This window comes from Crocodylus siamensis, chromosome 4, assembly GCF_052110815.1.
Source record: "Crocodylus siamensis isolate JL-2025a chromosome 4, ASM5211081v1, whole genome shotgun sequence".
NCBI lineage: Eukaryota > Metazoa > Chordata > Crocodylia > Crocodylidae > Crocodylus > Crocodylus siamensis.
The window spans coordinates 204,985,612-205,000,527 of record NC_143398.1 but is presented as its reverse complement, the minus strand read 5'-3'; the positions used below and the strand labels follow the sequence as shown (position 1 = coordinate 205,000,527).

The 14,916-nt window shown below is 41.3% G+C and overlaps 1 protein-coding gene across 1 annotated transcript in view; it reads left to right on the top strand.

The window, feature by feature from the left end:
* Window positions 1-14,916, top strand: part of HAT1 (histone acetyltransferase 1) — a 50,707-nt gene that overhangs the window by 21,144 nt on the left and 14,647 nt on the right. The window contains exons 5-10 of the mRNA XM_090045485.1: window positions 4,880-5,059; window positions 5,307-5,428; window positions 5,929-6,033; window positions 6,416-6,522; window positions 9,793-9,944; window positions 13,728-13,844. Of these exons, the coding sequence (XP_089901611.1) occupies window positions 4,880-5,059; window positions 5,307-5,428; window positions 5,929-6,033; window positions 6,416-6,522; window positions 9,793-9,944; window positions 13,728-13,844 (783 nt within the window). The remainder of the gene's footprint in view (window positions 1-4,879; window positions 5,060-5,306; window positions 5,429-5,928; window positions 6,034-6,415; window positions 6,523-9,792; window positions 9,945-13,727; window positions 13,845-14,916) is intronic.

Below are 14,916 nucleotides of genomic sequence, written 5' to 3'. Positions count from 1 at the left end.
GCCCTATACATAAAGTATGCCCCAAGCTGGCCTGTCCATGCTTGTATTCAAAACTCAGTGAAGGACGACGACCAGCCTCAGGAGCCCGGCATCTGTGCCCTCTCTTGTGAATGGTACCTCATTCTAGCATTGGTAGTGAACTAACTTTAAATAATGGGTAGAGCCTGTTTTTTAAATTGCTTTTAAGGGTAGCTTTGCTGCTGCTTCCCAGTTCTGTTTACATCTGAATGTTACATATTAGACTGGCTGTTGCTTTCCAGATTGCTCCCAGCTATTCCCTACAATATTCTATTCCTTTACATAAAATCTGCGTGTAGCATTTACTGTCCTCTGAGATGATCTTTGCTCTTTGTTCCATAAATGTTATCTTGTTTTCCCTTTGCAGCTGACCTATAATCTCCAGCATTTAATAAATTTAATGAAAAAAGCTGTGTAATTTTAACACTAGGCATACTCTTACTTAATACTACCATTCCATGTATTCCCTTATCAAAAATGAATGCAAATAATTGCTAAAGCGAGAGAAATATGTATTTAAAAAGCAAAAGAAGTATCAAGTTGTAAAAAAGCCTCTTTTGAAGTAGTATGTCAGCTACATGTAGGAACTTCATAACAGCAGCTGCCCATCAGTACCACAAAACATATCCCTATGGGGTACGTCCATCACATAAAGGAAGACAACTAATTATATTCAGATCTAATACAGAAGATGTCAAACACAAAGTTATGTAGTATGTAGGAAGCCTACTTATTATAAAGTGTACTAATATATATAGCTTGTAATGATTTCTGTCTAGCTGTGCATAGGTTGCTTCATTCTTGTTCTTTGAACATACTATCCTTGATGTCTGTATGTATTATACGTTATTGTTAATTGGTTGGCTGAACTGTTGTTGCAAACTGAATCATAACCATTATTGAGTATGCAGTGCATTGTACTGGTACCCAACCTAGATTGGGTACCCATAGTAAAATGGCTGTGTTAACACAGGTTTACTTCCAATACCCGAGTTAGCTCGGGTATCTCTGCGCAACATTGCGTTAAGGATGTACAGCTGTACACCCTAATGCACCCTTTGTTTCAGTCACTAAAAGCACACAGACTTTTAATTTGCAGTTATTGTTTAATCTCAAAGAGATCTTGATTCATCTGGAAATCTGGTCATGGTGAAAGTGGTTATGCTTAATCATCCAGAATTATGTTGGGAGCTCCTTTAGGAATAGATTCTCTGTGGAAAATTGAGAATTAAAAAAAAATCTGGCATCATGCCTGTTGCCTGGTCACTTTTTGTAAATATTCAAGAAAGAACCTGCTCTAGTCCACTAAGGCCTTCACTACTAGTAAGGTTTATATGCTTCTGGGCTTGTAGGGTAGGGACACAACTATCCCATGTTCACTGTGCTACCACATAGCACTTGCCTTTCCAGTTCTTTTCTGTAAATTCCAGCAGAAATTGCTCTTGGAGGAATGATGAGGGTTCAGAGCCTAAAAATTGGTAGGGATTTGGCACTTTTTCTTCTAGTTCCTCTGACTTCACAAACATTTCAAAATTCCCCAGAAGCAACTGTTTGAGGGGTTATGCACTTGTATCATTATATATAGGTCTGGTGTGAATATGATGCAAAACTGAAAGCATGACAGCAAAGTTAGTGTGGACCTACTGCTCTGTTAGTGCTTATAGCTCTATTTGCCCTGCCTACTTCAGGCAGTTTAAAGAGTGAGAATCCTTCCTAGTGCAAGGAACAATATTAAGTTTAGGAATTAGATCCAAATTTCCTGAATGGCAGTGTGGAGGCCTCCAAATTGGCCTCCTTTCAGTTTTAGTAGAAAGATGTATATTGTGAAAATTGTGTATGTATATTGTCTATAAATGTAGATTGTGGAAATAATTTTCTTACTACTGTTCTGTAAAACAAGTCCACAGTAAGAGAAATAACATTTGATCAGTTAATTCTTTAGTTTATGAGCACCTTAAAGCATAAGCAGCTCTTCTGGATTGTTTGGAAAGTACCAAGGTAGATTGTGAACCCTGGCATAAAGGGATCAAATAAAAATTGATAAAAATAAGTATGTAGGTGTACATTACTAACAGTATGCATGTAATCCTGAACCTAAATAATCCAGAACATTCTAGCAGTTTGTATTCAAATATAATAAATCAGAATAATTGAAAATCAGGACTTTTGATGCATCTGCCAGCATCCAAATTAAGGATTCTAGGTTCTTCTTTTAAAAGGTGGCAACCCCATTAACTCCTAAAGCGGTGTGGGGAATGCAACTTCTTTCATTGTACTAATGATGCCAGAAAGTGGGGAAAAACCCATTCAACTTTAGTCTTGGTAGATGAAAATATACATATTTGTTCACACACTTTTTATACAACATTGCCTGTTCTTTTGCTTCTGCAAACAAAACAAAGCCTTTATAGGTATGAGGTTTTTCCATAACTTTCCCTTTCTCCCACTCTGGTGTGAGTTGGTGAGGGATACCACATTGGTTACCCATCACATTCAGGCAGTTTGGTGTGTCATCTCCAAAACAATTTCAGTAGGGAAGGTTTTGTAGTGTCTCCTCATCACCACTAGTTTAGCTGGATAAACATCATTGCTGCTCTTATTCTGTACAGTATGTGAAAGTAACCACACTCTCCTGAACATGCTTATTTTTAGCAAAATAAATTGGCATATACCTGTTGGTTTGTGTGGTACTTGCATCTCTTCTGGATGCGTTACGTACAGTGTGAGTTAAGTGGTTTATAGTTTTCCATTACTTTTTTTTATCAGCTATTGCAGATTTAAGCACTCTTACTCAGTACATATACATGTGCATGCACACACATGCATGGAGACACTTATGCACACGTATATGGCTAAATAAAAATGATTGTGAAAAATAATGCTGACACCCTGTAAGCAAATGCATAAATTCTTAATATAATTGTTCCTTTTGTTAGTTACTACATTGCATTGATTCTTGTAAAAATAAGCCTGATTGTATTTGGAACCTATTATTCAACTGAATCTATTGTTCAATTAAATCAGCAAGTGTAGTGGAAAATATTTATCAGCTACTACTTTAGAGAGAACAGAACAGGTTCTAATAAATGCATCTTCTTTGTTTTGAGAATGAAATGGAAGTAAAGTCTAATATATGTATTTAAATTAAGCAGTTAACATATAGCTCTACAATACTTTGTTTAGGAACCTAACAGATCTTTTTATAAAAATAAAGCAAGTAAAATATAAATGTTGGTAGTACCAAACCATGAAGAATAGAACTTGTTTGTGCTGAACTCCATCCATCCTTCCCTATCCTAAAAATGTAACTGAATGATGATAAAGTGCTATTCATTTGCAGGTGCATTGCTTCTACTTAGGGAACAATGGTTGAAAGGACAGGAATTAGTTGCATGTTGTATTAGCCTTTTGTAGTGTATTTTGTCCTAAGCATCTTAATTTCCCTGTTTTGAATGCTAAGTAGCAAGGGTCTTGGTTTAGAACTAATACCCATCATGCATGTAAACGGTGTGAAAGAGCTGCTTAGTAAGTTAGCACAAAGTGTTCTTGTGTCAGTCCTTGTGGAAATAGATACAATACAAACATTACAGCTGAACTCACGGCAAACTCCATTAAGTAAAAACCTGGGTTCATTGTCTAGAGGAAAGTTTGAATTGAATGTAAGCTCATTTTGTTGAATGTAATGTCAGGCTTTTAGGGGTTGTATTGAGGAGTAACGTTTTGTTAAGTTGAGACCAATTCATTAAGTTTTATTGCCTGGTGAGAAGCAGTAATACGTTATTGTGAAACTTCATCAAATATTCATGGTTTAAAAGAAGTAGTAAATGTATTCAATCAAGTGGTCTTTTTGGTGTCTGAAAAGGATTATGAAGTCTACTCAGCTGATAGTCTGTAACATTTTGTGGCTATTTAACAAGGGTAATTTTAATCTCTGATTTTAATTTTGCTGTCAAATCTTGCTTCTCCCCATCTCTTGGTCTGCAGAAAATTGCCCTGTTCCCTTTCGGCATTATTTTCTTTCAGATTTAATTTTAGAAAATACTTTGGCCTGGAAGCAAGCTGTCATCTTTTGCATTTGTAATATATTTGTGGTTGGTCCTCTAGATGGGTGTGAGCTTGCCACTCCTTGAATCTGGGGCTGCAATTTTTAATCAGTTACGATCTTCCTCGTGTGTCTTGCTGACTCTCATAACATGGCCTGGGCAGCATGATCGATTCTTCCATGAGGCTGCAGTCAGTGCAGCCTCAAAGATTTGGCAGTTAAGGAGAGTCCTAAGGAAGAGCAAAGTTGCATTTTATTTTGAGAAGTAATCACATCACATCCAACATGCAGTGGCAGATAGAAAAGTTGAAAGTTTTGCTGGGACTCTAAATTCATAGCCTCCCTCTTATTCATACCTCATGTTTGTTAGTATGGCCAGTATAATATCTTACCTACCAGAACAGACATAAAAAATGTTCTATTAAATTTTTTTTTTTTTTTTTTTACAAAGTAACAGCTTACAAGACTTTTCCTTTTAACACATCCAGTCTTTCCTCATTTTCCACCATTACCTACAGGCATAAATTTTAGTTACTGTTTTTCTGGCAAACAGTGGCTGGATTAGCTCATCTTTGAAGCCTTTTACTGCAGGCCCTTCATCAGCCAGAGGAGTCACTGTTGAGCAGTAACAGGTGCTTGAATCTCCTCAGCCTAAGACTATGTACTTCAAAAATTGCTGGCAGGCCACAGCACTTTGTGCGATTCTCCCCCCGCATAGAATTGTATTGTCTTTGCTATATAAGAAATGCAGGCTTTTTTCTTCCCTCTGCCAACTCCTCTCCATCTTTTATTTATTTGTTTATTTATTTATTTATTTAGGCAGATGATGTGGAAAGTAAAATTAGAGAAATCATTCCTCCTGGGTTTTGCACAAACACGGATGACTTTGTGTCTTTGCTGGAAAAAGAGGTCAATTTCAAGCCCTTTGGAACATTGCTTCATACATACTCTGTTCATAATGTGGAAGCGGGTGAGGATATAACATATCAGATATACAAGGTATGACAGAAACAGAATTGCTTCTTTTGTACAGATGTTGCAGGAATTTATTTTTGTAGTGTATTTTCAACTGGAGCATATGAACATCAGTACTTTACCAGCTCCTCCTTTTTTCAGTATGTATAGTTAAATCAGAATATTCTGCTTTTAAATACTTTCTTACTGGAGTATTTAATTACGTTCTTCAGGCTTTCTTCTCTTACCTCAGTGATGAGTTTCACCTGACTTCTCCTGGCTTTTTCCCTAGGCTGACATGACATGTCCAGGCTTTCGAGACTATCATGAAAGGCTTCAGACGTTCTTGATGTGGTTTATTGAAACTGCTAGCTTTATTGACGTGGATGATGAAAGATGGAACTACTTTCTAGTGTAAGTACAGTTCTAAAGCAACAGTGGACCTTATTACCTCCACAAAGCCTGCATTTTAATTATGGCTGGCCAATTATTGGGGCAGTATAATGATATTTTTCCCAGGAAAGAAAAACCATTGTTTATCAGGCTTGAGTTTTCCTCCATTATGCTTTGGGAGACCTTGAGAATAGAGCTGAATTAAATGCTGTTGTCCGTTATAGCCCTGAATGTAGGCTTAAACAGTAAAATGAGCTTTGCCTGTGTTTTCTTTTACTTGCCACCTATTCATTTTTATAATAGGCAAGTGCGCTGAAGTGCTGTAAAGAGGCCTGATTTATCCAAGTTGCTGCACACCAATTAAGTGAATTGTACATTCAGAACATAGCAGGTGTACCCATTGGGCCCTCACAGAGTAGCTTGCTGACACTGAAAATTCAGTTGGAGAATGGAAAAGAAAATGGACACTGCATGGGAGCGCGACTGTAATTGACCTGCTTGGCTTTCTGTTTTATCTGCAGATTTGAGAAGTATAATAAGGATGGAGCTACGCTCTTTGCGACCGTAGGCTACATGACAGTCTATAATTACTATGTGTATCCAGACAAAACCCGGCCACGTGTAAGGTAATTGGCAGCGTAACACGTGCCTTGTCTTTTATTTCAGAAGAGGGAACTGCTGAAGTTCCCAATACTTGTTTATAATGGTGTTGATTTGTTTAAAAAAATCCCCATTATTAGCAGGCTATGCACTGATTTATATCATTGTTCCTCCTAGAAGCAGTGTGGAACCTCAAACTAGTTTTGAATATTTTAGCAATTTTAAGACTTTATAAAAAGTTGTTTTATTTTCAGCTTAGAAATCAGTGTAAATGATGTTTAATGCAAAATAAAATGCTTTTAAAGTTATTTACTCTTGTTGTTCAAATAATACTGAAGTTGTGCACTTTGTTAGTAGTGCTTTTTTTAAATTAAACAGGCTAATTCCTTTCTGTCTGTCTGTCTGTAGTCAGATGCTGATATTGCCTCCATTCCAAGGAGAAGGCCATGGTGCTCAACTTCTTGAAACTGTTCACAGATACTATATGTCTTCTCCTACGGTGCTTGATATAACGGGTATATAAATCTTTTTTATTAAAGATGTGAACTGAATTAAAAAAAATGTGAGCATTAATTGCCAGTTAGCCTACTTTTGTGTTAGAATTAATTTTGTGTCAAAATTAAATGGCCTTTTGAAGATTTAGCTTCAGCTCTGTTCAGAGTTAATAGTCCCCTGTTTTACAGAAGAACTGTATATAATGTAACTCCTTAAATCCTTTACTTATAGAGAACAGCACACCAGGAAAGTCCAGTCCCTGGCATGAAAGGATTACCAGTTAATTAGCCATTTGATTGTGAGGTACACAGCTGAATTTACCAAGAGATTGAGCTTTCTTAAACTCCTTGTTGAGCTTCCTCTTTTTAGTCAAAATTGCAAATCAGAAAATATATTGAATTAAGATATCAGTGTTGGCCTAAAGGCCAGAGCTTTTCATCCACCAGGCACAGTACAGAGGTTTGGGATCCAAGCAAAATAGATACTAAAATGAATGTCTGAATGATATCAGAGAAATAGCTTCTGTGTGTGTATGTGCATATATGTGTGTTGATTTATTTATTTATTATAGGCACTATATACACTTTCCTTCATATTCTTCTTCCCTCCCATCTTCCAGTCGAATTATAAATATACATATAGATCTGAAGATGGGAGGAAAGAAGAATATGAAGAAACGTGTATATATAGTGCCTATAATATGGAAAAGACTTTGTATGTGAGACCACAGAGTAGACATGTCTAAAGCCTTGATCTTAATGCATATTATGATAAAGAAGAGTGAGAAAAATGTGAATTCGAATTGTGCTTCATGCTATTTTAGATACTGTCTTAATACATTCATGATTGATATTTTGAGGAGGGAGGGAAATGACTACTTTTTTGGTTAAAAGATGTCCTTTGTACCATAGAATATCATAGGCTTAATACTAATACTACACATATTGGTATTAATCCTATGATCTCAACAGATCTGAGTGTCAGTTCAGTTTTTTGGATCCTCAGAAAACCATTGCAGACTTTTAGCTGCTTTATAACACAGAATATATACCCAGATGTTATTTATTATTAACAGTAAATGCTGTGGCTTCTAATTATTGTATCATACTACAAAACCTTCCATGGGATTCTGTAAATCTGATTACTATTATTATTATTATTATTATGATGCACGTAATTTAAAAAGAGCACAGTGTTGCATATGATAAGGAATTGGGGTGTGGAAGGCAGGTGACTAGTTTATTTTCAGCACACTGTGTAGTTAGTGCATGTTTTCTTAAGCAGTCAAACTGTTACAAAACAGATTTTCAGTTGCCCAGTGGAGTAATCTGCTAGAAAACTATGTAGGAAACAGCAGGAGTTCAAAGGGTAGGGAGCTCTGAATTTAGCTTTTCGTCCTTTTTCCATTGGCACCTTTTGAGCAAAATTGAGTTGAATAGGCATGATGTAGGCAGAAAATTATGAAAGTTAGATGGCACTGAAGATTATAAAGTGGTTAAATTTTAGGCTTACTGAGATGTGAGGTAACAGAGATTTATTAAATTGTTAGTTGGAAGCAGCTAACATGTGCCAAGATACTTACTTGGTCTTGGCATTTTCTCTGAATGGTTTGTTCCTACTTTTAGTTCCAAACACAAGACCCTGAGACAAACTTGTAATTCGGAACTCATCCTGTAAGCAAAATGTGACTTGAGAGTGCCCATTAGAGAAGCTGTTTGCCTGTCTTTCTTGCTCTGAGTTGGCAATCCCACCCCTACTTTCCATTTAAAAATTAGTCTTCTGTTTCATTTTTATTATAAGCTAATTGTGGTGGATGTATATTCTTCTGACTTTTCTACGGGATGGGATCATCAGGTTCACTGTACAAGATTAGGTTACGAGTAATAGTTGTAAACCGTCTCTCTTCTGAAATAAGTAGTCAGTTGTTCAGTGCTGCATAGGTGAAGAAAAAACAACCCTAGTACCATGCAGGTTGTTCCTTTTAAACCATAAATATTAACAATCAAACACTTATCTGCCCTCTAAAAACCCTGCTACTGTATGACTCTGGTTGCCCATACTACTGAATTCCATAAGTTAATGACGAAGAATGAAAAGATGAAAGGCTTTGAAAACTAGCTCAACATTTCTTTTGGGTATTTTGTCAGAAACCTGTCTGTAAAATTGCAAGAAAGCAGTAGTAGCTTCCAAGGCCAGTATTTCTTGCAATGTAGTGTTAGGTGGTAATAAGTCTGCATAAATGACTCTCTCGGCTTTGTTGTAGCTGATTTAATGTTTTGTTTTCTTCCTACTTCTGTTCTCCAGAACTGAAATTAGTTACATTACTCTGAGCAAAATTGAGTTAACTTGAAGTTTAAAACTGAATTTCATTTTTGGTCTGTTTGTCTAATTTATAAAGATTTTGAATTCCAAGGCTGTCCTGTAAAGTATTCACAACATTGTCCCAAGTGAATATCTTTGGCAGGTTGTATATATGTACTATGTTCTATTATCTAAATTGTTAATGAAAATATTTAACCTTTTTTGTGAAGAATAAAGCAAAAAAGACATTGAATATTTTGGCTGCTTTTTGTTCATGTTATTTCACCCTGTTAACTAACGAGCTTTACATTTTTATTCACCTTGTTTCTAATATGGTTTTTCATTCCTTGTAAATTTTAACTCATTTTGCTCCTCAGCTTCTGATTTTGTTTGTGTGTTGTGCTATTCTTTCTGTATGCCTCCTTTAAATAATAGCCTTGCTTCCACTCTTTTTTTGTGTTAATCTTGTTTGTTTATTGTTTGGTTTTGTTTCATTAAAAGCTTCTGACACAACTGTGCTGGTGTCTTACCATACCTCAAAGACAAATTAAAGGAGGTGTGGCAACACGGTCACCACCCCACCACTTTTGTTGAATGCCACATGCACAATGCATTCAGAGCAGGGTCTGGCTGGAGCCCCTGTTTTTACTTGGCTCCTGAGCTTGCCCTAGCCACTCCCCAACCCCTGCTGTTTGCCCTAGCCACTCCCCAACCCCAGATTCACCTGAAAAAGGGGATGAGTGAAGAAGTGGCAGTGGCCACACACACACACACACACACACACACACCCACCCACCCACCCACCCCCCCCCGTATAGATAGAGATAGTGTTTATAATAGTTATATATTGCATTTATAATGCTTTGTGTGTTAAGTATCTTGTTTGTTACTTTTTTCAGAGTGCTTCCCAGGTTCTGATAAAGAGATACCTGGGAAGAACAGAATGTATAATGTTGAGAATTAACTGTACCATTCTCTGTTCTTTCCAGCTGAAGATCCATCTGAAAACTATGTGAAACTCAGGGACTTTGTACTTGTGAAGCTGTGCCAAAATCTTCCTTGCTTTTCCCCAGAGAAGTTAATGCAAGGGTTCAGTCAAGAAATGGTAACAGAGGCTCAACAAAAACTGAAAATAAATAAGGTACTTTAAAATCTGTATGGATATACTCAGACCTAATCTGTCTGCTATTTGGAGATCTTCACAAGCACCAGCTCTTGAAATTCTTCTGATCTCTTTGCTTACATGGGAAAAAGTTTCTGAACGTGTTTGGAAGTGAAACTTCTAGCTTATTATGTTTTTTTAAAACGTGCCATTCTTATAAATACCTCTATATATTTATCATTACTTAGGGGTGTACTGATAGAGAATTTTTGGGCCGATACCAATGGCCAATTTTTAACAAGCCGTATCCGCTGATTCCGATATGCAGCCAGGCAGCGTAGAGAGCGGCCTTCAGCTAGTAAGTCTGTTGTGGGGGAAGGGAGGGAAGGGGTGTGTGTGGTGGGGGGTGCAGTTCGAGGCCCCTACGGCAAGGGAGGGAGTGGGGCTGGGGCAGAGTGGGAGATGGAGCCGCAAACAGCTCATAGAATCATAGAAGTAGGGTCAGAAGGGACCTTGTAGATCTTCAAGTCTGACCCCCCCACCTGGGCAGGAGAAAAAACTGGGCTCAAATGATTCCAGTCAGGTAGGCATCAAGCTTCCTTTTAAAGACCCCCAGGGTAGGAGCCAGCACCACTTCCTTTGGAAGTTGGTTCCAGATCCTAGCCACACTGACTGTGAGGTTATTGTTATGGATGTCTAATCTAAACCTCCTCTCCAACAACTTGTGGCCGTTGTTATGCCAGGGGGCGCTAGGGGAAACAAGGTCTCTCCCAAACCCTTCTGGTCCCCCCAAGTGAGTTTATAGACATTCACCAGGTCCTCCCTCAGCCTTCTCTTGTGAAGGCTGAACAGGTTCAGGTCCCGCAGTCTCTCACTGTAGGGTCTGCCCTGTTGTCCCCGGATCATGCGGGTGGCCCTCCTCTGGACCCTCTCAATGTTGTCCACATCCCTCCTGAAGTGGGGCGCACAGAACTGAACACAGTACTCCAGCTGTGGCCTGACCAGTGTCGCGTAGAGGGGGAGAATCACGTCCTTGGCCCTGCTTGAGATGCACCTGTGCATGCACAACAAGGTCCGGTTAGCCTTGCCAACCTTGACCTCGCATTGTTGGCCCATGTTTATCTTGGAGTCAGTAATGACTCCAAGATCCCTTTCTGCCTCTGTGCTCTCAAGAAGGGAGTTTCCCATCTTATAAGTGTGCTGCTGGTTTCTACTGCCCCAGTACAGCACCCTGCACTTGTCAGTATTGAAGCACATCCTGTTTTTGTTAGCCCACCCCTGTAACCTATTCAGGTCTTGCTGCAGTCTTTCACACCCTACTAGCATGCTCACCTCACCCCAAATTTTGGTATCATCAGCGAATTTAAACAGGTTGCTTTTCACCCTGTCATCCAAATCGGTGATAAAGAAATTGAATAGCGCAGGCCCAAGGACCGAGCCCTGGGGGACTCCACTGCCCACTTCTCCCCAGGTTGAATATGACTTGTCCACCACCACCCTCTGAGTATGACTCTTCAGCCAATCTGCAATCCATCTGACTTTATAGGCATCAGTGCCACAGTCACCCAATTTTTTAACGAGGATGGGGTGGGAGATGGTGTCAAAGGCCTTGCTGAAGTCCACGGTGACACCTGCATCCAACGCTTTTGTGACCTGATCATAAAAGGCAATCGGGTGGTCTGACATGACCTGCCCCTAATGAAACCATGCTGGTTGCCCTGAAGCATCATCCCTGAGGCCGGCCCATCGCAGATGTGCTCCATGATGATCTTCTCTTCTGCTCGTCTTGGGGGTGTGTGAGGGTGTGGCTCTCACTGCTGCACACGCCCTGGGGGGGGGTGGCATGCCCCCAGATCTGCCCACAGGGCAAGGCAGGCTGCCACTGGGGCCAGGGTCGGCTCTGGGCTCTTCCCGGCTTGGGGCTGGGCCGGGGCTGCCCTGGGGGCTAGGGGCAGGCAGCAGCGCTGGGAGGGGATTATGGAGGGGCTGCAGCCACCCCCAAATTCATCATAGCCCACTCCCAGCACCACCACCACCACCTGGCCCAACTCCCCTCACCAGGAAGAGCCCAGCCCGTAGTGGCAGCCCGTCCTTGCTGCGCGCAGATCTGGGAGCATATGCCCCCCCACCCCCCCATGCCCTCCTGGGGTGCACACAGTTGTTGGAATCACACCTCCCTCTGTGCGCCCCCCCCACCCCCCAACAAGCCACTTGTGACTGTTCTGCACCCCACCCTGGCTGTGTAGCACCTGCCCCTGACCTACTCCCTCTTTCACCACAGGGGCCTCAATCTGCTCCCCTGCCATGCCCCTTCCATCACAACAGACTTAACAGCTGGACCTGGCTGTTCTCCATGCTGCTGGGCTGCATTCCTGGCCACCTGCTTGCTGCGCTGCAACTGTGCACATGCACGGGGCATTTATTGGTGGCATTATCAGCCAAAAAATCCCCCCACAATTTTCCTTATTTCTGTGCTGATCTGATATGGGACTGATGTATCCCATATCACCTCTAATCATTACCATTTGGTGTATATATGACTAAAAAGTTTTGAGTTTGTCTAGGTAACCTATTTGTACTAAATGATGATGTTACGTTAAAAATGCATTAAAAGGCAGTTCCTGCTAAACAGAATCATGAAGGCAATCTTTCTGCAGAATACTTAAACTCTGCAGGAGAGGAGTCTCTTAGATATTTCACAAATAAGCTCCCAAGTTTTCAGGATGTTCTGAATCTCCAGTAATATTTTTGTTTTAAATTGAAGTTTAAAGGGTACCCTAATTCTGCATGGAAACAAACTGTAGTGGTAGAAGGGGACAGCAGGTATGCAGTCTTTTTGTATGTCTGTGGTATATTTAAATTTGAGTAGGTAAATATTTTAACATTTAAGTAGCAAATTGTAGAAATAATAAATATGCGTACAGAGGATGGTGCACCCATATTTTGAATGCTCTGTACAGCTCTGGTTTTCACATCTGAAACATGCCATAGTGGAATTAGAAAAGGTAGAAGGGAAATGAAGATGATCAGGGGTATGGAGTGACTGCTGTACCAGAAGGCTAAAACACTTCAATTTGCAAAGAGAAGGCTGGGAGAGGATATGATATTATAAAATCATGTAGAGTGTGGATGAAGTGTGTAGGGAACTGTTATTCACTTGGTCCCAAAATACAATTCCAGATGTCAGGTTCCTGTACTCCCCCTCAAAAACAGAGGTGTAAAACTCACCTGGTCCTGCAACCTGGTTGAGTGGTGCAGGGCCAATCTACAAGCCAGATCAGGTCCATGGACACCCACGCTTGGCCCGCACATGCTGGATCCAGTACCTGCTCCAGGACCTGCCCTGCACATGGCACCTGTTCCACATGGTCTGGGATCCATGCTGCACACAGCTCCTGCTCCTCCACTGCACACAGCTCCTGCTCCTCCACTACACACAGCTCCCATTATGGCTGGTCTGGGACACATGCCACACATTGCCTGCTGGGGCACTGATGTGGTGCAGGTTCTGTACTGGCTGGAGCAGATGCCACATGGGTCACCTATGAGACCCAGGGACATGAACACACTGGTTGCATGAGAGAAATCACTTTAGAAGAAAGATCATGGATAGGAGATTGGGTTGCCAGGCCAGCTGGTTAAGAGAAACAAATAGACATGGAAATCTAGGTGTTTTTTGTGTTAATAACCTATGAATGCCTCATTATGATACATGTGGAACAATAGCTTAACAGTTCTTTGCATCTTTCTGCTTCATAAAATATTCTTCAGTAAGACTGCAAATTGCAACATCTTTATATTCACATTCTTCTTTTTAATCAGCAACACACGAGGCGAGTATATGAAATTCTGCGATTGCGTGCAACAGATATGGGTGACACAGAGCAATCTAGAAGTTACAGGTTGGATGTCAAAAGAAGACTGATTGGTCCCTATAAGGTGCATATGACTTAAGTACCTTTTGATGCTTATTTCGTAATTGATTATGCATGTTGTTTTGCTTTCCATGAACATAGTTGATGGCAATTCTTTAGCCTATCAACTGTTACTGTCTATATCTGGGTGTGCAATTATTTGGACTGGGGGGCCTCTTAAGGAGCTTTGGTGAGCTGCTGGGGGGTGGGGAGCAACTGATCCTATCTGGCCCTAGGCCCGTCTGCTGCGCACCCACTGCTGGGGGTGCCAGACAGAGCAGACAGGGTGTCCATGGACACCAGTGCAGGACTCCCACAAGCAGCATGAGTTCTGCTGGATGGATGGGATGGGGCCGTGGGCAGGGAGTGGTGTCCAGGAATGGGTAGGCGGTGCCAGGATTGTGGGACGGTGACATGGAGCCAGGGACTGAGACAAAATCATGATCCACTCCACTCGCGTTCCTGCAACAGGAGCCATTTCCGTGGGCAGGGCTATGCAGGGAGCAGGTTGCAGCTGTGCCCCAGAACCTGTCCCTGTATTGTCACTGCCCCACAATCCTGGCTCCCATCCCACTCCTGGATGCCACTAGCTGCCCACTTGTGGCCCTATTCCAACTGCCCAGCTAAGCATGCCTCACCTGTGGAGGTCCCAGGCCCATGTCTGTGGGGACCCTGCCCACTCCATCCAGCACTGCTGGTAGTAGGTGTAGAGTAGATGGGCTGGGATGCCTGGTCAATGGGGTCAGATCTGATGGCAGCAGTAGAGACACTGGCAGTGGCAGGTGGGCAGAGCAAGCCATCGCCATGGGGGCTTTCAGGAAGCTGGGTCCAGCTACCATGCTGTCTGCCCCGCTTACGCGTTCAGGAGCAGCAAGACTGGCTGTATGCGCCATGGTCTAGGCTGCTCCCCGTGCTTGGTTTGGGCGGGGCTGAGGAATATGCTGTGGGCAAGATAGGCTGGATTCAGCCCACCAAAGGATTCTGTGGGCCAGATTTTGCCCATCCCTTGCTTATGTGATACACAGGTCAGATCTACACAAATGAAGAGCTTGTTCATGGTCACTGGAAGTAGTTTTTCACATAGCCATGCAGAAGAT